Raw genomic sequence first — 25,535 nt, 5'->3', positions numbered from 1 at the left:
TTGCATATTTTTATATCGAAGGATATTGGTATTTACCAAGCTGAGGTGATGTTTTTATTTTTCAGCATTTATCTTCAGCATTAAAATATTTGATGCTTTGTTTCCCTCAATTTCAGCGCAATGTGTCTTAGAACACATCACAACATTTGTGCATTATATCATTATATTTGTTCATATGTGGGGCTTTGTTGCACCACAGAAAAACAATTTTGTCTCAAACGTTTTCAGTGAATGCTTGGTTTTCATTCAGTGCTTCAAATATATTTTCACCAGCACCCAATGAGCTGAAATCAATCGTGCACGAAAATAAATCCATGTAATCAATACAAGCTAATCTCTCATTAAGCACTTGTTGCACAGCAACAATTAAACCATTGCACAGTCCACAAGTCCATACAGAATGGACTTAAACAGAGTCCTTCTGAAATTGAATGGGAACTTGATAAGTAGATCAGGGGTAAAAATCACTCGAGAGGGAAAAGGTCTCACTTTCCCACCATACGTGCAGCAATTTATCTAAACTCGAGGCTTGAATATTTTGACCAGTTTTAGCAAATTGTGCCAGTATGTTGGATTAAAATAGAATTGCCTCAGAAGTAAAATATAAATATAGATGAAATCATATGTGCTCCTGAATTTCAGTCTATGGGAATAGGCGCAAAGTTTGACTTTCCAGCATCAACACATCTCGATGTTTCTCTGCAGAACCTCTGTGGTTCAGAGGACATTACACCGGAGTAAAGCTAGAGACACTACCATCAATAAAGGAGTGTTGAGGAACAGTTGGACAATTTGTCTCAGACTTCACCCTCACCTTGGACGGCTGCGGAATCAGAAGTGGTTGCTGTGGCATCGGCTAAAGGGAACTCAAGTGAGATAGAGAATGACAATTCACTGAAGCTGATCCAATCCAATTCGTACAATGCACGAGTTAATTGTGGGGATAAGGTTCAAGTCAGTTGGGAAGACAGTCAGCAAGCTGACAATGAATCAGTGATAAAGGAAGCCATCCAGAGTGGAGAGGAAGGAGGGTAGGCTGCAAAGTATTTGATCATTTGGGTAGCATTCTTTGTTAGAATTTTAAATCTAAATTTATAGTCTGGGTGCATTACTTACTTGAAGCCAGCACGAGGGACAACATGAATTGGCTTGAATGGACGTTAGGGTGGAAGGGGAGGAGCTGGCCTCTGTGGTCCATGTTGAGTCCAACAACATAGTCAAGTCCATTGGGGAAATATTGGTTGCTATGAGTTAAATTAAAGAAATGGATGTCAATTGTTCTAACCACTGATCTATTACCTGAGCTACATGCAGACTGGTATCATGATAAACAGATTTAGGGAGGTGAATATGTAGCTCAAGAAGTGGTACAGGAAAGTGGGTTCTATCTGAGGGACACTGAGTGCAGTACTGGATTAAGCAGCAAAAATCCCAGTGGGAACATGCCAGGATCTGGGTCCTACCAGAAATGATAATATGCTCACAAGAATAAATTAATAAAAGAGAGAAAGGGCTCAAAGCTGAAGAGAAATGGTAATATTCAACGATCAAAAGGAAATGAAAAAGAAAATGAAGGCCAAAATTCAGAGATGGAGTTTTTGGCCTTGGAGGTGAAAAGAGTAAAACAAATGATACAATTAAACCATTAAAAGAGAGGGAAATACAAAATATATGAGTAAAACATTATAATTAAAGGACAGGAGGCGGCTGTGGCCCAAATAAATGTTCTTTATGCAAACAGAGTACAAGGAACAAAGTAAGTAAGTTGCAGACACAAGTTGAATTTGACAAATACAATCACTAACCACTACTGAGGCACAGTTGCAAGACACTTTGGGCATTAAATATACCAGATTTTAAGGTCTGTAAGAAAAAAGGGAAAGTGGCACAAAGGAAATAGCAACTCAAGTGAATAAGAATGGAATCATGTGCTTGTGATTGGGCTGTTATTCTCTTTCTCCTGTAAATACTAATGGAAATTATTCATTTGATTGGAGAGAGCCAGCATGGGTATGAATGGGCTGATGGACCGGGCTGACTTGCTTGAGGACAAAAGCAGCGGACTGAGCAATGAAATATATACATAGACTTTCAGGCAGCAAAGTAGGTCCTCAAAAGAGGACAGTAGTTAAAGTTGAAACCCATGGAGCAAATGGGTTGCTGGTGGTGAAGTAGTTGTGCAACAGGAGACTGGAAGGAGGGATAAAGAGCAGAAACTTTGATTGGCAGGACCTGAGCAGAAGGGGACCCACAAGGATCTGTTTAAGGCTGAATTTGCTCATCATATTTATAAATAACCTGGATGACTGGGATGGAAAGTCACATCCAAATTTGGTGATGAGACAAAGACTGGCAGCACTGTAAACTGCGTTGTTGGAAGCATTAGATAACCAAGACATCATCCCAGGTTTAGCAAATAAGAAGGACTGCAGCAAATGGATTTCATGTAGACAAATGTGAGGTTACTCACTTTGAAGCAAAATTGAGTATTTTCAAAATGGTGAAAAGCTAGAAATGGTGGAAGTTCATAGGGGGTCATGTATATAGATCATTAACATCAGGGACAGGTACAGAAAATAACCTAAAATTAATGGAATGCTAATATTTATATTTGGAGGGTTGGAGTACAGAACAATAGATCAGAATCAGGTTTATTATCGCTGACAGATGTCATGAAATTTGTTGTCTTGTGGCAGCAGTACAGTGCAAGACATAAAAACATAAAAATTACTATAAGTTACAAAAATAAATAACCTGTGCAAAAGAGGAATAACGAGGTAGTGTTCATGGACTGTTCAGAAATCTGATGGTGGAGAGGATTGTTGAGTGTGGGTCTTCAGGCTCCTGTACCACCTCCCCGATGCTAGTAAATGTGAAGAGGGCACGTCCCAGATGGTGAGGGTCCTTAATGATGGATGCTGCCATTCTTGGTTAGATCACAGCTAGAGTACTTAGAGCACCAAATCATTGTGGGGCTATACTGACAATTGAGGGATTCTGACAACACTAAACCTGGACTCTCAGGGTTTAAATTAAAAGACATGATTACAAAGACCAAGACTGTGTTCCTGGAACACAATCCAGGAGGATTGGGGGTGATTTAATTGAAGGTTTGAATATCAGAGTTAGGATTTTCAAAATTGAATGACAATTGGTGCGACATTAATTCCTAATTTTCACCTTAACTTTTGATATCCAGTAGATATTGAGGGACGTGGGGAATGGGCAGGAAGATGAAGTTAGGTCACAGATCAGCTGTGATCACATTGAACAGCCTCAAAGAGCAAAGTGGTTTGTTCCTCTTTCTAAATCATGTAAGTATATTGAAGAATACACAAGCCTATTGTTGCCTTGAGGACAATGTGCACAAAAGGAGAAAATAAAGGTGAAATTGGAAGTTGATTGGGGCAAAATTCAAGAACTACAGCCTCCTTCAAAGTTGAAAAATATATTCACAGCTAGCATTTGACAGAGCTGGTGCACTTGCTTCTTTGAAAACCAAATTGTGTCACCAAGTATACCACTGGATGGCAGCAATGGAGCCTGGTTTGACATACATATTGTAAACCTTAAACCAGGCACATTTAGCTCTTTATTAAAGACTTACAAAAATCTTCACAACAAGGTGGAACACGCAAGTGCAAAGACTTAAGAGGATGTTGTCACTTAAAAAGCTCAATAGTGGGGATGAAGTTTTCAAACACCATCACTAATTTTTAAAAAAATCACCAACACTTTATTAACTACAGATAAGATCTTTCCAAATGAAAGACTTCTTTTTAATAGAAGTATACCCCAGTTCACAAGCAATCAGCTGGAAAACGTACAGACAGTTTTCTGTTTTGCAAAAATCCTCAAAAAATGGGGTTTCGTCCTTGCTGAGATTTTAGGAAGATAATTTTTTAAAGATTGGACTGAACATTATTTCAAAGCAGAAGGTAAAATGTAAAATGACTGGTTTATCATGCAATACTGTACCTTTCAACATCAAAGGGGAAGCAAAACTTTGGCACAGTCTGCAGCACTTCCTGTGAAAGATAATAAAAATGTTAGGCTCATGCAGGACTTGGGTCAAATCACTACTGTATGCACAACAAAAAGGTCTGAGAATAACCTTTTGAATTAAAACCATATACAGACAGTTGTTTCTGTATTGAAATAATCAACCACAATGAACTTCATTGATTATTAACAAGAATCAAATTTATGCTTCAGCAGACTGTACTGACAATGGTAAAAGAGCACCAGGAGGGAATAGTTTGGCCTAAAGGGCATTAACACCCCCTCTCATCCCCACTGGGATCCCCTTCGACAAGACCATATGGATTTTACAAGCAGCACAGCACCATATGGGTAAGCCACGTCTGCTGATACATGCATCACAGACTAGCCACCAGTTTCTAGTCAACATGTAACATGTGCTGACAATGGAAATTGGGAAAAAATACTGAAGGGTAGCAGTAACAATAAAAATGTCAAAATTCAAAATAAATGTGCCCTGCTCAAAAAATCTGCATTGGTTTATTTAAATAAAATATACATGTCACTTCGTTTAACATCAGCATTCCCTCTGCAAAGTGATACTCCACTAAGTCTGATTTTTAGTTGATCTAATAAAAAAAACATGGCACAACAATGAAATACTACATCACCAATAGCAGCAGCTATTTGTTTACAAGCTCTTAAATAACACCTCCAGTCATTTTTAAATCTCTCGATAAAACTTACAGAAATTTGGAATGGCACTTAAATATGTTGCAATTTTCAGCTTCCGTGGTTGTGAAGTTTTTCTTTGCAGGTAAATAGCAGGGCTTCTGAACTGTTTAAAGATTAATTTTTTACACCGTGAAAGACCCTGGCAGCTCTTTTATTGAAAACTTGGCTTGTATAACAAAATGAACTAAGAGCGAGCAGTGTGAACTGTGCTTACAAAGGTGACACAATGATCAAATGGAACAAATTTTAATCTTTATCCTTAGTCTTTAAAAGGGTGAATGGTTCTTGTTATTGCAGCCAAAACAACTCATTTGGATGACTGGGACGACAAATTCTCAGCAATTATAACCATCATCCTTCAGAATCTTTACTTCACATATTGCTTTGCCTTTGAATTTCCAAATCAATTACATTAAACTGGTTTTAAGAATCCATATAGGTTTCTAATCTGACCTATAAATGTGAGGTAACATTTTGGACTCTGTAATTCACTTGATCTGTGCTCATCAGTTCTCGTTCAATCACAGGGTTAATACAAAGCTTGTTTTATCCATGACAGTACATTCCCAAATCAAAAATTACTCATAGATTTCATTCTTTAACACAACTAAGATACAGCAAGTGATAAAAGCAGACCATTTTCCAAACTAATTTAACATTTACCATCTCAGAGGGACAAAATGGACAGATGCAAATAAAATCATTTGCAAATTAGTTCTGTATGGACAAAATAGTTCCATTCTAAATGAACAAAACAGGAATAATATTGCTCAACAGAAACAAGTGTTCTATTAATATTAATCCTTGCAAAACAAACTATTTTAGCAAGACATACCAGCTTAAAATCTAATTGCCACTATTTAGAATTCCTCTTTTTTCATTCAGAATAGAACCCAAGCTTTCTACTCGCTTTCCAAATGGCACAGGCAAGTCTCAGGGGAAGGTGGCATTTTTTAAAAAAAAACCTCAGTGCTCTTTTAAATTCATGCAACCAGCAGGTCTATAGACTCAAAAACAATTCAGACAAAAATTGTTTGCAACACTTATGGGACTGACCAGCTCAGCTGATGACTGGAACTCCCATGACAGCATAGATGAGGTTACTTACATCAATCAATGAATCAGTGCACCAGCTCCACAGCCAGATCTCATCCTAATTAAAAGGCAGTATCCAGCACTTTCACTTAATGAAATATTGTATAATGTAAATTTAAGATTCCCCTTAAAACAGTGGTTCTCAAGTACCATGCACATTCTATAGTGAGTGGCCATGGCAAAAATAACAGCTATGCTAATCATTAAGCCATGTATTACAACATCATATTTATTTCAGTTCATTTATTGATGAGCTCAGCTGGAGCTTTGCTATGAAAAAGCACAGCAGCATTTGCCTGCAATCATTTCAAAATAGTACAGTGGGTCCACAAAGTGTATTTTATCAGTGATGGGTTAAATTCTTACACATCTTTTGTGTAAGTAGAGCTTGAATTTTTCAGTTTATATTTCTGGTTGTATTCAAGAGTGTTGTTTTTCGATATTCTATAGGCAGAATTGGTTATTTTCAGTCATTAATAGAATCTTTGTCAGAAGTTGCATCAAATTTTGGTCAAACAAAATTCAATTGAATTGAAAATCAGTAATGACATTAAAATTTACCACACCAAGGATCAATGCAGACCACAAATAAATGGAATTGGTCACTAGCATTTTTGTGCACTTCGAAAGCTCTGTACAGCATTCTTACAACAAAATGAATGGAAATATACATTTTGCCTGTTTGATAGTTAATGTTTTGTAAAAAGCTGTTGAAACTGAAAAAAAATCAATTCTTATGCATTGGATTCAAAAATTTACTTGGGAACTAGCGATATTTACAGTTTGACAATGGAACGATCACTGAAGTTGCAGCTTACATACATACACACACACACACACACACACATATATACACACACACACACACATACATACACACACACACATACATACATATATATAAAAAAAACACAGCATTCATGCAAGAACTATTGGCCATGACTTCCCATAAAGACTGAACGATGATGGTATATGCTGGATAATTGCTCTGACAGAATTAACATTATTTGCTTCAAGTCAGTAATCCAAAATTTTTCTTTGCCACAGCAATCCTTGGGTACCGAAGGATTCTGTACATGGATAGTTTTGTGGGTGAATGTTGTTCCTTTCAGATGAAACAAGGCACAAGGCTCAGAAAGGTGGGTCAAAATGTAGGTTGTCTAAAATATTCAAAATTATTTTCTGGACATACAGGGATCTTTCCAAGTAACTGACCTACATACTAAATTATTTTTCCAATTTAAATCATATCATCAGTGAGGATTCAGTTGAATGACTTTTGGCTTTGGCCAAATGTTTCACTTCAACAAACACAAGAAAAATGTAGGGCTTCATTCTATGTTCATTGACATTAAACAAACCCACAGAATCTATATACATTGCCATTTCGATAAATGTTTGAGACCGCAGAGCCAACTATATGTGCTGAAATCACTGTTATCAAGTCAGTGGTCATTCATGGAAATTATCAGTCCAATAAATTTGCAAAGTGAAACTCACTCCATTATGAGGTCATTCTGATATTAAGGAAGAATTGGAAGAAACAAATTAAAATGAAAGCAATCTTATGAAAAATCAATAAAAGAGGTGTGAACCTCATGGAACTTGAGAGTAAATTCAACTTCAATGGATGGAAGCACTCCAAATTCAATTTGGTTCATATGATAATGGGTCTAGTTCTCTGGCTAAATGGAATGAGCTACATCATTTTAAATCCTTCTACCTAGATATCTTTATCAGTCACATGCACATCGAAACACACAGTGAAATACATCTTTTACGTAGCATGTTCTGGGGGCAGCCCACAAGTGTCGCCACACTTCTGGCGCCAACAGAGCATGCCCACAGCTTCCTAACCCATACGTCTCATACATCTTTGGAATGTGGGAGGAAACTGGAGCACCCAGAGGAAACCGGAGCACCCAGAGGAAACCCATGCAGACACGGGGAGAACGTATAAACTCCTTACAGACAGTGGCCGGCGACACGGGGAGAACGTATAAACTCCTTACAGACAGTGGCCGGAATTGAACCCAAGTCACTTGCGCTACAATAGCGTTATGCTAACCGCTACACTACTGTGCTTGCCCTGCCCTACGTAATACCTTGATTCAATTTCTGGATTTTTCAGGCATTTATTTCATGAATATTTTATGAACCTGTGAACCATGTAGTCCTGGAACAGCAACTGAAAAACAAAAACCGCGGATGCTGGAAATGTGAAATAAAACAGTAAATGCTGGAAATATTGAAAGGGCATCTGTGAAGAGAGACACAATGGAAACGTCTCAAGTTGGTCATCTTTCTTGTGTTTCTCTCTTCACAGATGCTGCCTGACTTGATGAGTATTCCCAGAGCTTTGTGCCTTCATTTCTGAGGCAGCATTTACTCTTCAATAACTCAATGACAACAAGACTTTCTGCATCCGTACTGTTCTGCAATTTAAAGGTAATTTTTTTCTGTGCAATGATGATACTGGATCACTACTGGTCAATATCAGTTAAAATTAATCCTGATGAACCATCAAAGCCCCTACAGATGAAACTACCTACAAGGGAGACAACTGCAGAATGGCAAACTCCATTTAGTACAAATAGAAGATGGTGGGTTCTTCACCATTTCAGAAAAGGTTACCTTCAGAAATCACTGTGGCAGAAAACAGTTCCAGTACAACACTATTAACTCAATCATTCCTGTAAATAGATGCACTAAATGTTGACTGGAGAGTTTCAATGTCTATAATGGTTAAATGTTGGACTGAATGATCAGAATGATCAACACCAATGACCAAACTAAAATGCATGCAAGAAAAATCTGAAAAAGCCTTCTTATGTCAACATAAAACAGAAACATTGTCCCCGTGGTAACATATTGACTGGCTGTGGATGAAAGAACTTAAAAACATCAGGTCATGCTTTGGCTCAAAGTCAGATATCTCACAGTTGACAAGGACATAGAGAAAATATCAACTACTGTTTTTGCAGTTTATCCAAACAACTATGAGACATCAAACTTCATAATAAGGGTTGAGCAGATCGTGAGCTTTCCTTGAGCTACTATTAGTTGAACACTGCACTGAACTTGCATAGCCCCTGCAGTTCTGAAATCTTCAAAAGCAGTTCCTGTCCTCATCTTTCATGAATTTCTGGCAAATCCTGTTGAAAGGGAAAATGTATTTGTCTTCTCAATCCATAAAAATGCCGTAATGCCTATCAATAGGTGTCAAAACATAAAAAAAATCTATTCCCTGGTCAAAGAAGAAATCAAAATTTTAACTACAAAGGCATGCAGATGGCTTGCACCTTGCCACATCCTCTAGAGCAAGGACCTGGTCTGATTCTTGGAATCTTCCCACTCATCCCAAAAAAATGTTAATGCTGACAAATGGATCTGGATAAATTGCAAGTAATCTGAACAATCACCATCATCACCAACAATCACCACAAAGGAAATACATCAGCAAAGCACCATGTCTACTCAAGTCAACAAAGCACCTACTTCTACAGCTGTACTGTTGAAAGTATCCTGACTGGTTGCATCATGGTCTGGTATGGCAATTCGAATGCACAGGAATGCAAGCGCTGCAGAAAGTAGTGCACTCTGCCTAATAACATCATGGGCACATCCCTCCCCACCACTGGTAGTATCTAACAGGAGGTGCTGCCTCAAGAAGGCAACATTCGTCATCAAAGATCCCCACCATCCAGGCCACACCATCTTCTCACAACTACCATCAGGCAGGAGATGCAGAAGCCTGAAGTCCCACACGACCAGGTTCAAGAACAGCTACTTCCCTTCACCCATTCAGTTCTTGAACCAACTGGCAAAACTATGACCACTTTGATCATTTTGCACTAAAATAGACTTTTTTTTTGTCCAAATTGTTTTCTTTCTTGTAAAATGTATAATTTATGTTTTTCTTGTGAGTGCTGCTTATGTACCATGTGCCTGTGACGCTACTGCAAGTAAGTTTTTCATTGCAGCTGTGCATACATGTACTTGTGCATATGACAATAAACTTGACTTTGACTTTGTCCCGGCATCATCCTTCACATCATCCAGCTTTGCCTGCCACTGGAACAAAATACCCATAAGTGGATATTCAACCAATAAAGGAAGGAAAATTCCTCAGCCAGAGCATGATATGTTTTTCATAATAGCCTGTGCTAATACTAACAAACTATTCAAAAGTTGGAAATTAACTGGCATAAAGTCTTGGCAACTCTGCAAGTTTTGTTATTTGAACTACATGGCAGATGTGTTTCCAAGAAGGCTAGGAATAGCACAAGTCACTAAGATCAGGTGTGGGTCTCATTGTAAGGATCCTTGCACTTAAAACCCAAGCAGCAGTAAATTGCAGGCTATATATACACAAAATGTGGGTAGCTTCCATGTAAGCCATCAGGGCCTGAGTGGTATCATCTTCAAGGCTAACCCAAACATTAAAGATGTCGGGGGAATAAGCAAGTTTGGCCTTGGTCCACATTGCTTTGGCAGCAATCACAGACAGCCTGCAAAGCAGCCATCAGAGCACAATGAGTTTGAACACAGCAAAAGCACTTTGCATGTAGTCCCTAGAGCAGGTAGAAATCCTTTCTTAGTGGCTGACCCAGCTTACACATGCACTTTGATGATGCAACCAGGTTAAAAAAAAATTAAGTCCCAAGGTAAGGCACATTTTTGCAACAAGAAAAAAGTCCTCATCTTCCACAATGTCAAACAATTTATTGCAATAAACATAAACAGGTTTTCAGCTGTACCTGTTGCTGCTCAAAACCATGGCTCACTCACTGCTTTTTAATCACTCAGTTCAATGATTACAGTAATACTAATGGCAAGGCTGCAAATATCACCATATCATCAAATGTACTTTGCCCTAACAGTAGAACTTATCTTGGGATGGAGCTTTCCCCACTGAAACCAATCCCAGCAAAATGTAATGAAAATAATTACCAGGTGCAGTTTCCATGTGAAGCATGGGATAACAACAGTACAAGGTAGTGACCGAGGCCATCATCATTAATGAAGACTTGAGAGTACATCAAGTCAAGCAAACTTAGAAAGAAATTTAACTATCACCTTCACAGAATCCCAACAGTGAACCAACAAACCCTAATGAAGGAAACGCAAGATGATGGAAAATTACTTCAGAAGCAATTTGATGACTTCCTATTCAAGAATACCAATGGGAGCAGCTGAACCAATAGGGAAAAAGAAATTAAAGAGCAAATTAGTTTGCCCAGGGAAATGTGTTTATCTACACAGGAAGAGGGGTTATTGGGCAACCATTCATCATATGTCAAAAAATCCTCAAAGGAGATCACATATCACATGTTCCTCTTTTTTGTCAGTCTGATCTTACTTCAGGATATGGAGAATAGTTTAAATATATTGAGAAAATGTTACAATAGCATTTCTCTTCCCAATTATTGCAGGCAATCCAGGTCAGGGACTTGCTGCTCATTTAAACCTTCATGTAATATCCTTGGAATACTTGGAAAAGATGCCCAACCATCACTAATGAATATCTCATAAGAAGAAAGAAGAGTCAAAAATTGCATTTTAATTATAGATCCATCCAAACAATTAGACATTTTTCACATCACGTTTCTTATTTCTTTTTCAGTTTTAATCAGACTACATTAGCAGGCAATAGTACTTGGATTTTGAGATAGAGTCATGAATACAATATTGATATCTGTGCTTTCTTTTAACCCCTCACAATAAGCCCTATTAACATTGTTCATCATTTGAACTTCAATTCAAAAACAGTACATCAACATGCTGATGCAGTTTATGTAGTTTAGCATGTTACATAGCCTAAATAAATTTTTAATTTACTTCAGTTCAAATACAATCTTTCTTTTGTCATTTGCGACGTACTTGAGAGATACTGTTTTATACTAGGTACAACTAATGGTCAAAAAAAAATTCAAATAATAGCTCATGCACTTTTGTCTCTAGTACTTTCATGTGCAAGTCCAAGATGGATTTCAAACTTGAATCGATCTTTATGGGATTTCAAATGCTCCAAGATGTACAAAAACGACCTGTTTATAAGGCCTTATGCTTACAATACACCATCCATAAGACCATTTAGGATCTTCCAACACCTAATAAATACTTTACTATATTTCGAACACCTCCCACTCATCATTCTTTCAAAACTTTTTAAAACACGAAGGGGAATATTTGGTTAACTACTCAAGTATCATCCTTGAAATGGACACATGGCCTAATAAGTTTAGTAAACACTTGCATAGAACAGGTAAAGGCCCTTAGGCCCACGATGTCTGTGCTGACCATGACGCCAATCTAACCAATCCCACCTACCAGCATATGGTCTAAAGGTCTCCATTCCTTGCCTGTTCATGTGCCCGTCTAAATGCTTCTTAAACATTGCTGTCGTATCTGCTTCCATCACTTTCCCTGGCAGTGCATTCCAGTTCATACCACTCTCTGTGTAAAACAAAAACTTGCTTTGTACATCCCCTTTAAACTTTCCCCATCTCACCTTAAAACTATACCCTTTAATATATTTGACATTTCCATCCTGGGAAAATGACACTATCTACCCTATCTATGCCCCTCAGCCTCTGACACTCCTTAGAAAACATTCCAAGTTTGTCCGACCTCTTCTTACAGCTAATACTCTCGAATCCAGGCAACATCCTGGTGAACCTCTTCTGCACCCCTCTCCAAAGTGTCCACATTATTCCTGTAAAGTGGCAACCAGAACTGTACACAATATTCCAAATGTGGCCTAACCAAAAGACTTAATAGGAAATTGAGAGGCAACCTTTTTCCCCCCAACACAGAGGGTGGTACACATATGGCATGAGCTGCCAGAGGAAGTGCTTCAGGCAGATACAATAACAACTTTTAAAAGCCAATTGGATAGGAAAAGTTAAGGATTAGGGCCAAACAAAGGCAAATGGGACGAGCTTGGATGGGCATCTTGGTTGGCATGGACCAGTTGGGCTGAAGGGCCTGTTTCCATGCTGTATGACTCTATAACCATAGCTTTATACAACTCAACATGCCTTCCCGACGTTTATACTCAATACCCCAACCAATGAAGGTAAGTGTGCCGAAAGCCTTCTTTACTGCCCGATCTACTTTTGTTGCCACTTTCAGGGAGCTGAGGACTTGCACCCCAAGATCCCTCTACACATCAATACTCCTCAGGGTCCTGCCATTTACTGTTTACTGTATTTACCAATCATAAAAATTGTGTATGATTTCAGTGGTTACAAATGTGTAGAAATCCAGTTGGAATGCCAGTTTAAGAACTTGAAAACATATTTCACTGGAAGCCTCATTGAAAAATACTTTAACTGATGCTCCAAATCAACTCAGCACACACGTTTATAATTCGAGAGGAGGAAATAAAAGTGATATTCAAACCTAATGCAGGAGTAATTTACAGCAGCGTAATCTCTCTTTGACAATTCTTGGCCAAATATCAGGTCACAACACAAGAGTCTGCATTCATACTCACTGCATAAATAACCAAATTTATTACATTCAGTGTTGATAGTCATGCCATTATATACAGCACTGTAACAACCAAAAACAGTCTCTTGTGTCTCCATATACAGCACTGTGTTGTTATAACCAACTTATCCAAATGCTCCTTTGCTGACTGCCCTCCTGTTAATTGTAGTTCTGAAAATTCATTCTGATTTTTTTGTTTGTAAATGGGATTCTGTTAATACAAGACAGAAAACAAAACAATATAGCCCTCTGTGATGAACAGAGGGGAACAAAAATAATGACAATTTTCTCCACTTGAAACTTGTGGAAGATCTGACCAGGAGAGTAAACAGAAGAAGCCATAGAGCAAACAAAAAATTCTCTGTAAATCATTGTTAAATCATCAAAGGCTCTGGTCCTGTTGTGGTTGATGTACATCTCAATGTAATGTAATTTTATAGAAATTAGCAAAGTTGATTGGACATAATTTCTTAAGCCAGCAGCCTAGTTGTGAAAGGACTGAAATATAGAGCAGCAATAATTGATGTTTCAGCTGCATTAATGTCAGAAACCAAGCTGTCAGGGTAGGCAGGTGGTATCAACACTGTTGCTTTTGTACCATTTGACTGTGCACACCATCAATATTAACTGTGGGAGAAACCTGAACCACAGAACTCAGAGCAGTATACAAGAAATGAAATGCACAACACTGACAGTCAGATTCAACAGATCATCCATCGCTATTTCCAAACATCACCAAAGCAATGCCAGCACCAGGAACATCTTCCCCTCTCCAGCAAAACTATACCCTTTGCCCCAGCACCTTCCCACACAACTGATGTAATACCTGCCCTTCTGCCTTCACTCTCCCTGATGTTCCAACCCACTTCCCAGCTGACGCAGTGGTTTACTTGCGATTCTTTCAATTTGGTATTCTGCATTTGCTGCTCACAATGTAGTATCTGATAGAACAAGGAACAAAATGCAGATTGGGTGTCCGCCTTGCGAAATACCTCCATTCAGTCCGCAAGTGTGTTCAACACTACTGCTGCTTGTCACTTTAGTTCTTCATCCCACTCTCACTCTGACCTTCCTGGCTCCAGCCTCCCACCCTGTTCTAATGAAGCTGAACATAAGCATGATAAAGAACACATCATCTCACTACCAAACAGATAACAGCCTTCTGGACTTGATATTAAATTCAACAGTTTTGGATAATGAGCTTCCCCAGCATTTTCATTTCCAAATTGCCATCATTTTTGCTCTGGTAATTTTAGATAATTATTCTCTTTCTCCCATTGACATCTCCTCCGGACTGACTTACTGTTCTGTTACTATCACCTTCTTCCACTTTGTACAATTATCCTGGTTCTCATTCAACTTCCACCCCAAGACAGACCTTTCTGTTACCTTCTCTCCTCCCAATTTTTCTTGTTTCCTCAAGCCCCTTTCTCTCCAACTTTCCCAGTTTAGTTGAGAAGTTATCAACCCCAGACATTGACTCTACTTCTCTCTCCATAGGCGTTGCCTGATCTGATAAGTATTTCCATCACTTTCTGTTTTTCAATGCAAGTTTGGAGCTTACCTTTGTTTGAAAAACAATCCATACAATCCATTTAGAATCTGCTCATGTCAAATATCTTTTTTTTTGCTTTATTTTCCTCAATTTTGATGAAACTTCTTTCAGCTAATACACTAGGATTCCAATGATTTGAGTTTATGAAAAACTGAAAAAACTAATTACTCCTTTCCAGATGGTAAACAAAAAGATGATTCATGCCATGTCTGGGATACAAGAAACTCTTGGTGTAGAGCCCTCTGCGTAACAGCAAAACATGCCTCTCTACTCCAGGTGGACCAGCCAGGCCTTACATACCTTGTAGACTTTGCTACGTTCATCAATGTAATTTGGCATCACCCCACATGCCCAGCAAGCTCAACGCAAACCAATCAAACCTGGAAATGTCGACAGTAACACTTGGTCCAGGGTCCTGCCTGTACATTAAAATATGAATTGGTCATGTTGGGCCAGAGATCTTATAAGGCCATGAGGATGAGGTACTGATTAGTTTTGCCTTCTGGCAGTCCATCAATTTAGCCCCAGGACATTGTTGCAAGAGATCCTCAGGCCACCATCTTCAACCCACCTATGTCCAGCTGCTTCATTAATCAATTTCTTCACAAGATCAAAAGTGGAACCATTCAATGATTGATGTTCAATTCCTCATGAAGCAGTCCATGCTCCATGGACTATGGATACACAGGTTTGGGTGGATCAGCAGCAATCACAGTTATGCCAAAAACATGCTTGGCATTGCCAAATCCTCCAGTGTATTCATCTCTCAGTCACGGAATCTTACAGCACGGGAGGAGGATGAGATCTGCAGCTTGAGAAAGAACTATGCAATTGATCCTTGTCCTAGCACCACAACCTGCTGAGTATCTCCAGCTGTTTCTATTCCTGGCAGCACGTCAGCTAGCCTAAACATTCCACCAGTGTACCATGGCTGCAATGTGCATCATCTATCCAGAGCTTCTTCCCTTTTCACCAAACACTGTTCCAGATAACTCACAACACCACACCGTCAACCACTTTGAAAGACACGGAGACACCATCATCTCCACCTTTCCTTCCAGAGCATACAACATCGAGTTTTGGGCATATATGCGTTTCAAGTCCCAGAACTCTCAATCTAACAACACAAGTGAAAGCACATTCACCACATAACACTGCTCCGAAATCGCTCACCCATATCCCCTCAAGTGCCATAAAGCACGTGACTGTCTTATGAAATCCACACCAGGAGGGGGGGAGAAGCCTCCATTGCTCACAGAAGGAATGTTTAGACCTACGAGACAATTCACTGACTACTAGTGCAAATAAAGAAAAATTATTTTCCATTCCGAACCATCTACAGAACTTTAAACTCCACAGAAGAATAATTCTGCATAAAATTTAAGAAAACTTTACACAATGTACCAAACATAAACTGAGCATCAATTTTCAGCAAATGAAAGAGTCACAAAGCATGAATCATCTTCACTGCTCTCTAATCTTCCTCATTTATGCATATTCCGGAATGCCCTGTAAATTTATGCATGGTAGAAAAGAAGGTATTTTTGAAAGCAATAATAAGATTGAGATAACAGGGCAAGTTACTTTTGGTTGCAATAAATGGCACACAAAATTATAAATGTATTGATTATTTCAATCACACATAGCACACAAGTATTCCTTTCCCTCGTATAAAAACCCACAATTGCATTGAATCCACCAGATCAAAAGAAGATACGAGTCATGAAAGAGCACTCAAAAATCCCACAAGATTATAAACCAGCAGAGGGATTTCAAACATTCAAAAGTATAAACCTGCTTATGTTTCAAACAATTCATTTGTATTCATGTGGTAAATGTCATTGAGGAAATGTTTATTTCCTTCTGATTATCATGTGATCTTTAATATGGGCTGTTTATAGAATTATAGAAGTTGTGGCTCCTCCTGAAGGGTTTTGCCACGGTGTTTTACCTTCCCAGGAACCACCTTTCTTATGCTTAGATGATCTACAGATAAGGGGCTCCAAAAATTTAAATGACTATAGGAAAATGTCTGTACCCTTCATTCTATTCACACATCTCTGAAGAACATCAAGAGGACATCAAGAAGGTAACTTTCCTAAAAAATTCAAGCATGTCCTTTGTTGAAACGTTCAGAACATTTAATGTTATATTATTACACTGCGTGGATAACCTTAAACTTAACTTTCAATCCAATCTGGTCAACTCTTCCACTTAACCAAGAGTTTTTCAAAAGATGAAGCTACCCCTCAGGTTGAAGGCTTCAGATTAATCATAACCACAGAACATACACTGTGTAAACTTCTATCTTACCACCCCCCCCCCATCTTTAAAACTCTTCCAAATATCTTAATTAAAAAAATCAAATCCTCAGCACTACACCTTTGTAAAAGTGGAAGGTATAGCTGCTGCACATGAAACCACTTCAGCATTTTATAAACATTATACAAGAGGAAAAAATAACTTTGCTGTACTCGCTGATTTATTAATGGTGGTATACTGTCATTTCTAAACTCAAGCAAGACCAAATCAGGCAAATCATTAATGTATTTTATCAATGATAGCCAATTCAGCTCACTGGAAAGCATGCCAAAATTACCAGTTCCCCACTTGTCACTTTGTCTTCCCTTGAAAGACAGAGTAGAACTCAGTGCTGTTCATAAATCTTGCTTTTCTGTTAAAAGGTAATGAGCACTAAAGAGATTTTCGATGGAATATTTTCTTCCTGACACAGAAGCTCTTCAGTCAGGTCATTTCACCTGATAGGCTGTGTCACTAGATCAATTCCATAGGTCTGCAAGACCAGCAATGTCCATCTGGCCAGTCCCCAGTGGGCATAATTGGGAGCTTTCCAGAGCAGCATAATTGCCAACAAAGGGACTGCAACTACACATGTGCCTGAGGGATGTTCAAAATCCCCCCCAAACCAGGCGATCCATGCAAAAGGCCAGAAATTCACATTTCTCAGCCTGTCGAGTGAATCCCCAAGGTTGCTCAGCTCAGTCACTCCAATTGTCAGTTGCAATGGAATCTATCTGGGATTTATATACGATATCCCCTTAACCAAGCCACCTTGGCTATGCAGAAGAACTACCCAAAACCACACACTTTGCAGCAAGAATCTAACAAGTAAACATGTAAAATTTGATCCCCATAGTGAAACATCCAAGCAGGGAATGATTCTGAAGGGAATATTATTTATTAACTTTTCTGGCTTTGGACATCACTGACACTGTCAGCATTTATTGTCCATTTGTCTCTGCCCTTGAGAAGGTGTTGGTGATTACTTCTTGCAATCCTGCAGTCTTTCTGCCAGAGATAACCCCACCATGGTGTTGGGGAGGGAGTTCCTGATTTAAATCCAGTAATATTGAAGGAACAGTGACAGATTTCCAAGTCAGGAGATGAGCAACTTGGAGAATCTGCAGATGACGGCGTTTCCCAAAGCCCGGGGCTCTTGTCCTCACGTGTTTAGAAGGTGCTGTCAACTAACTTTTGTTGATGGGCTATGTTGCACCGGCGGTGGAGGGAATTAACATTTAGGGTGTACGGTGAAGTGCAATTCATCATCCACCCTAAACATTAATTCTCTGTATATTGTTGAGCTTTTTGAATATTGTTGGAGCTACACTCAAACAGGCAAATGGAGAATAGTCCATCATACTACTGACCTGTGCTTCACAGTGGCTAGGCTTTTGGGGTGTCAGGTATTGATACTCAGCATCTGGCCTGCTCTCATAGCCACGGTATTTATCTGTGACAGGGGGATCTCAGGAGCAGAGGTGGATTGCATTCACAGGGTGGGCCGCACCTTTGTTGAGGATAAAGGGACTCCCTCAGCAAATCTTTTTCCTGAATGCTTGTGGATATTCATGTTTGAAACAATGTCCCACTCAAGTTTTTTTTGATACTAAAAGTGTCTTGAAAATTCAAAGCAATACAGTTAGAGCATTTGCTTCCAGCCACTTTAACGGTGCACACAGTACAATTCAAATATTACTCCAAATGCAGAAGCCACAGCCTTTGCAAAGTGCAACTAAACATTTCTTAATATTGTGAATTCCTTGGGGGGATACCATTAATTCCAAGCTGACTCCACGAAAAGTAACAGTTTTATTAGCATGTGCACCAACGTTAGATCTGATTACAGCAATTTTCATCTCTCTCAGTGTCTAAAAGTGCATACTGTGAAGCAAAGTCCTTTGAGAATCCAACAGCTTCAAAGCAATTTACAAGCATGCAACAACGCTGGTTAGATGCCGCAGGTGGTTTGCCTGGCAAGAGCTCCATTCATCTCATGCTGATATTTTTCTTTAAACAACAGAAAAATCTTGAATTAATGCTTTAAGCTAAAATTTCACATATCTGAGAAAATGCCCAAAGCACTCAAATCACACCCAATTGGGCAATCCTGCGTACAAATTCTCCAGAAAACTGCTCTCCCTCTATTGATTCCGTGATAAGAAAAAAGCTTCATCAAAGTGAATGCTGTAATGATGAAGTTTTCCATGGTGTATGATGGCTGCTTATGTCAAAGAGCAAAGTTGGACCACCTGGTTTGAGTTGGGACCGACATATTCTAGAGAATCTACTTGATTACCAATGGGGAACTGAAAGTACTTTTCAAAAACTTTCTCTGAAACAATTATATCATTGTGGTAGAACCTAAATAGACTATAAATAGTCCAAGGAAGGACAAGACATCATAAGACTTCAACATGTCCACCTAAGGAAAATGCATAGTGCCCAATTTAGCCATAAAAGACCAGAAGTCACAGGTACGATTGCACTCTGCTGCTCAACCACCTCAATGGCATATAAAAACTGACACTTGCCTCCCTGAGAGTCTGTGTGCGTGTGTGGTGGGAGGAAGGGGAATGGTTCCAACTGTGAAGCTTCTCGACGAGATTAAAGCCTCTGGTACTGGTAGCAATCTAACTGCAATATTGAGAATTGGCCTGAAGCCAGCAAAAGGGTATAAATGGATTTGGGGCTGCTCGGAGACCAGTCACCTCTGATGCCCCAAGGCTGCTGTTTTCATTATTTTTATTAATTACCCAAGTGTAGGTCTTGAGGGAAAAATCTACAAATATGGAGATGATATCAAGCTTCAGGCAAGAGTCAGATCTGTAAATGAAGATTTAGGTTACCTGGGGGTTAGTTCTGTTAATGTAACTGCTGACCTCAAATATTCAGTATCGTGCATGTGGGCAATGATAGCACTTCACAGATGTACATCTTCTCAAAGATGTGCCAAAGCCACTGGGAAGGTAAACATGCAGACATTTGGAAGCATGGATCTACAAATATTCCTGACCAAACCAGTAGTGCAATAGCTAGAGTGATTCAGGGTGCTTGGTGCATAGCAATAAACAAAATTGCGAGGGGGATAGATAGGGCAGATACTGAGAAACTTTACCCCTCAGCATAGGTGCCTAGAACCAGAGGTAGGAGATTTAGATGGGATTTGAGGAAGATTTTTTTTTCCAGCCATAGGATGAATGAAATCTGGAATGCACTGCCCTGAGGTGGTGATGGAAACAGAGACCCTCACATTTTAGTAGTGTTTAGATGAGCACTTGAACCACCATAACATAACATATGGAAAAAAGGAATAGTATAGGCACAGTGCCAGTGCAGTCACAATGGCCAAATGGTCTGTTTAGTGCTGTGTGACTCTATGACTCAATGAATTCAGTGCAAAGTAAAGCACATAACACAACACTAAGTCGTGTTTCATCTCCTTACGTAGACAAGCTTTAAAAAGTTCATGAAGAAGGCCCTTAGACTGATAGCAGTTTTGGATGAAAAGGTTCATGGTCTTAAACCGTGCAAGGCTAAAACTATGTTGAGAAGTGGTTCTCTTCCAAAATTACAAGTTTTGATCATCGAAAGGAGTTAAGGGGGAATTCCCCCAAAGAGTCTGTTTTTGGTTTTGTTTTGTTACCTTTGACTGGACCATACATAGCATTGGGATAGATAGGCAGTATTTATATTGTGATGAAAAAAGCAATTAAAGGTGTGCAGGAAATGCCCAACAAGCTACTTGATTTGATCCTTTGTGGCAGTGCTACAAATCTGTACTCCAGCAAGATGCCAAAAGGGAGCTGGTGTCCACTGAACCTTGACCTGACCACCTCCAAGGGATGAAGGCAAGAGAGGAAAAGGAAATGACTTCAAAAAATAATCATATCACCTCCTTACAAAAAAATAATTAGTTTTATTTTGAAAAAAATTCTTTGGTGAAAAATACTTGCAGCAAATTGTAGTCCTTTATCTTTTATTAGAATAAGGCAACATTGGCATGATGCCCAATGACACTGAAATCATTCCTAAAGACAGGTCTCCTAAGATCAGCTTATCAGTTTCATCTATAATTTTTAATATTCATTTTTGCTCTCCTATATACAACTCAGAATTGTATGTTCCTAACCCATATTAAAAATGTATCCGGTGGCTGACAGTAGCTGCTGAATACATTTTGCTCACTGAAACTAGGAAAGATACCAAAACTTCTGTTAAAATGTCTGCATCAAGTGACAAAGTTGAAAAAATATCGACCAAATCATTTCTGTTTGTGCAAACTATATTACTGATTGAATCAAGCTCCAGCAAGGACTTAAAAGTTAATAAAACAAAATTGTTGATTAAGATTTAGTAAAACACGCAGACACAAATGTCCAAATGGAGAATTTGTTGAGGTAAACACAATTATTTACTCATGCACATTGATTACATTTAATAATTAAGGTATCAGAAGTGCAAGAGACATCTGAATCAGTGCAGCAAAAAAAAATCAAACATGTACATACTATAGTAGCTGCAAAAAAAAGACTAAAGGGAATAAATTCACTTCCATCTGTCTACTCTATTCGTCCCTTTAAGCCTTTTTTTTTACTGATGAGCTAAATATATGCTTTTGCTCCCAATGACAGCAGCTGTGAATGACCAAGACTTCACAGTATTATACCAGTCATTTTCACATCATATTCCAGTGTTGCTGCCAGCTCCCAGTCTGTTTCCTTTGAATCCCATTCTACTGCAGCAGCATTCTTATTCAATCAATTCATATTTCCATAATCCACAATTCTGCTGCTCCTTCACCTCCCTAGGGTGGACTAACCCCTTTGCCCCAAACTATGGCCTACAACTGTCATTAAGCGCTGCAACAATAACGAGACAAACAAAAGAGCCAGCGGTACTGAGGGTTGCTGCTGCCATATGCTGGCTAACTTAGAATTCTTTGACTATTGCAGTAACCCAACAAAAACATTAAAAAAAACCATAATCCTAATCATGAGCAAACTGAATAGGTCTTTTATGCTGTTGAACTAGAGGCCAAGCCATCTGTACACAAATCCTCATAAAGTGTAATCTCATCCAAGGAATGCCTTCATTTATTTATTTAGCTGTTTTTCCACCTTCTTCCAGTTAACCCTTCCCCCCACCTTGATAAAGCAAATCACGGGCTTGGACCGGAGATGCCTCAAATGATGCTCCAGGCCTCACCCATGAAGAAAACACTCTTCACACTTACTAAGACACAAATGGAACATCAGGTTCTATTTTTTATTCCTAATCCTCGGTAAACAATGATGGTATTCTGAGCAAGATTCAAACCTACAACAGGACAACTGTACAAGTGGATATTCAGTAATTCAGTAACTAAGTGGTTACACAAAAGCAGCATTAATGATAAAATATTTCCAATAATTATTTGCTCAGATAGACGAAGTGAAACCCTTTATTTTCCTTATCAATTGAGTAATGAGGTACCCATTTGAGCTCAGTAAGGAAATGGGATGTTCAAGCTCACAAGATTAAAAAAAAGATCATATTTTGAGGGATTCCATGAACAAGAGAGCTGCACCCAAAATAAAGAAAAAAAGAGACAATTTTAAAAAAGTTCAGTCTTTGTGCACAATAACAGCGCAGTAAACTAGCACTAGAGCATCCTCCGATCACAAGTGATTGTGCATGTCAGAAACTGGAGTAAAAAAATAAAATGCTGGAAGAACTCAGCTGGTCGAGCAGCATCTGTGGAGGCAAAGTGATGGCCCTTTGCTGTCACAGATGCTGCTTGACCTGCTGAGTTCTTCCGGCATTTTATTTTTTGCACAAGAGCATCCTTCATGTTTGCAGATACTGAGAGAGGTTAGCTCACATAGGTGCTAGATCAAAACTGACTAAGAGTTCAGAAGCACAACACCCAGACTGCAAAGGGGAGAGACAGACAGATTATGTTTTGATTCCAAGAGACAGCCAAGCCTTTAGGATGCAGCGCCTTACAATTTAAAAATGTAGAAAACTCCTCAATTACAAACTGCTGCACCACGGCAGCAACTGGACTTTGAACTCTCTGCTCCGTAACTGGGAAATTTTAGAAAGAGTTCCAATCAATGCCAAGTTCAATATCTGAAAGTAAAGAAAACCAGCATGCATATCGTGTAAAAAAAAATGTCAGAACAAATTCAAAGTGTGGCAAGGATGGAAAAGAGACAGTGGCACCCATCCACTTACTTTTGCTTATTTCCCCATCTCAAGCAAATTGCCATTTGCATTCTCTCCCAAAAATCCCTGGACAAATTTCAACAGTTTGAGTTGGGTCCACCTCAAGGCATTAAGACTGCTCAGATTGAAGGGAGAGTTAGCAGTCAATTTAATTGTGATGTGTGAATTCAGTTTACTCTCCACAGTTCTGGCTGTGTAGCCAGGCTCCTTGACTGAATCTGACAGGATCTGACATGAGTTCGGTTTAGGGGCAGGTCAGGTATTTATTCTGAAAGAACATAGAACAGTACAGCACAGTACAGGCCCTTTGGCCCACCATGTCTGCACTGACCATGGTGCCAATCTAACTGATCCCATCTAACTGCACGTGGTCCATATCCCTCTATTTTCACCTGTTCACGTGACTCTCTACATGCCTCTTCAATGTTGCTATTGTATCTGCTTCCACCAACTCCCCCTAACAGCGCATTCCAGCAACAACCACTGTGCAAAAGAAAACTTGCCTTGCACATCTCCTTTAAACCTTCCCCCATTCACTTTGAACCTGTGCCCTTGAGTATTTAACATTTCTACCCTGGGAAAAAGACACCGATTTTCTACCCTATGTCTCTCATAATTTTATATACTTAACTCAGGTCACCCCTCAGCCTCTCAATCTCCAGAGAAAATAACCCAAGTTTGTCCAACTTCTCCTTCTAGCTAAAACTCTCTAATCTGGACAACATCCCGCTGAATCTCTTCTACCTCCTTCCTGTAATGTGGCAACCTGTACTTGAAGTGCAGCCTGGCAAAAAGTTTTTAATGCAGCTGCAACACAACTTCCCAACTTGTATGCTCAATGTCACAGCCAGTAAAGGCAAGCATGCTGTATGCCTACTTTACCACCCTATCCACTTCTGTTGCCACTTTCAGAGAGCTCTAGACTTGCACCCCAAGTTTCCTCAGTATATCAATGCTCCTAAGAGCCCTGGCATTTACTGCATACTTTCTTCTCACATTTTGACCTCCCTTCACAGTTGCCCAGATTAAACTCCATCTGCCATTTCTCCACACGCATCTCCAACTGACCTTTATCCACAACTCCACTAACTTTTGTGTCATCTGCAAACTTTATTCATCCGACTACCTACATTTTCTTTGAAATTATTAATATATATGACAAACAGAGATCCCAGAACTGAACCTTGTGGAATACCACTAGTCACAGACCTCCAGTCAAAGAAACACCCCTCCATCACTAACTTTTGTTCTTCTATGACCAAGCCAATTTTGCATTCAATTTACCAACTCACCATGGATCCCATGTGACTTAAGCAACCTTGTCAAATGCTTTACTCAAGTCCATGTAGACAACATCCACTGCTCTACCCTCATCGATCACTTCCACCACTTCCTCAAAAAAACTCAATCAAATTTGAGAGACAGGACCTCCCGTGCACAAAGCCCTGCTGACTTCCCCTACTAAGTCCATGCTTTTCCAGTAAATCCTGTCTCTGAGAATCTTCTCCTGTAATCTCCCTTCCACTGATTTAAGGCTCACTGGCCTATAATTTCCTGGAGCAATAGACAAAGTGCTGGAAGAACACAGCAGGTCAGGCAGCACCAATGGTGGGAAATGGACAGTTGATGTTTCAGGTCGAGACCCTTCATCTGGGCCCTGGGAAAAAGACCATCTATGCCGATCTGTGGCCTTTCATAATTTTATATACTTCACTCCATTCCACAACAGCCTATTCCAGATCAGACGAAGGATCTCAATCGGAAATGTCAACTGCCCATTACCCACCACAGATGCAGTCTGACCTGCTGAGTTCCTCCAGCACTTTGTGTGTTGCTCCAGATTCCAGTATCTGCAGTCTCTTGTGTCTCTATAATTTCCTGGTTTGTCCCCGTTGCCCTTCTTAAACAAAAAGACAATATTAACTATTCTCCAGTCCTCTGGGACCTCGCCCATGACTAAAGAGGATACAAAGATCTCGGTCATTATTTAGGTTTGCCTTGGATCAGGCCATGCTTCATTCAATTCAGGATGCCTTGCAAGTATCACCATGCATCCCCCGTTCTTGATCAAGTGCATGTGACATAGCAAGCCTTTTCTGCAAATGTCTCCCTATTGTGTCATTAGTCCTCGGACTCAGGTCACAGTCAGGTCAGGTTTTCA

The 25,535-nt window shown here is 39.4% G+C and overlaps 1 protein-coding gene across 2 annotated transcripts in view; it reads right to left on the bottom strand.

Moving 5' to 3' along the window:
- Positions 1 to 25,535, bottom strand: part of dennd1b (DENN/MADD domain containing 1B) — a 239,983-nt gene that overhangs the window by 138,430 nt on the left and 76,018 nt on the right. For both annotated transcript variants that reach the window (XM_052012640.1, XM_052012641.1), the window contains exon 4: positions 3,979 to 4,028. In XM_052012640.1, the coding sequence (XP_051868600.1) occupies positions 3,979 to 4,028 (50 nt within the window). The remainder of the gene's footprint in view (positions 1 to 3,978; positions 4,029 to 25,535) is intronic.

This window comes from Pristis pectinata, chromosome 3 (assembly GCF_009764475.1).
Source record: "Pristis pectinata isolate sPriPec2 chromosome 3, sPriPec2.1.pri, whole genome shotgun sequence".
NCBI classification, from domain to species: domain Eukaryota; kingdom Metazoa; phylum Chordata; class Chondrichthyes; order Rhinopristiformes; family Pristidae; genus Pristis; species Pristis pectinata.
The sequence above is the reverse complement of the archived record's forward strand: the minus strand, read 5'-3'. Positions and strand labels throughout refer to the sequence as shown.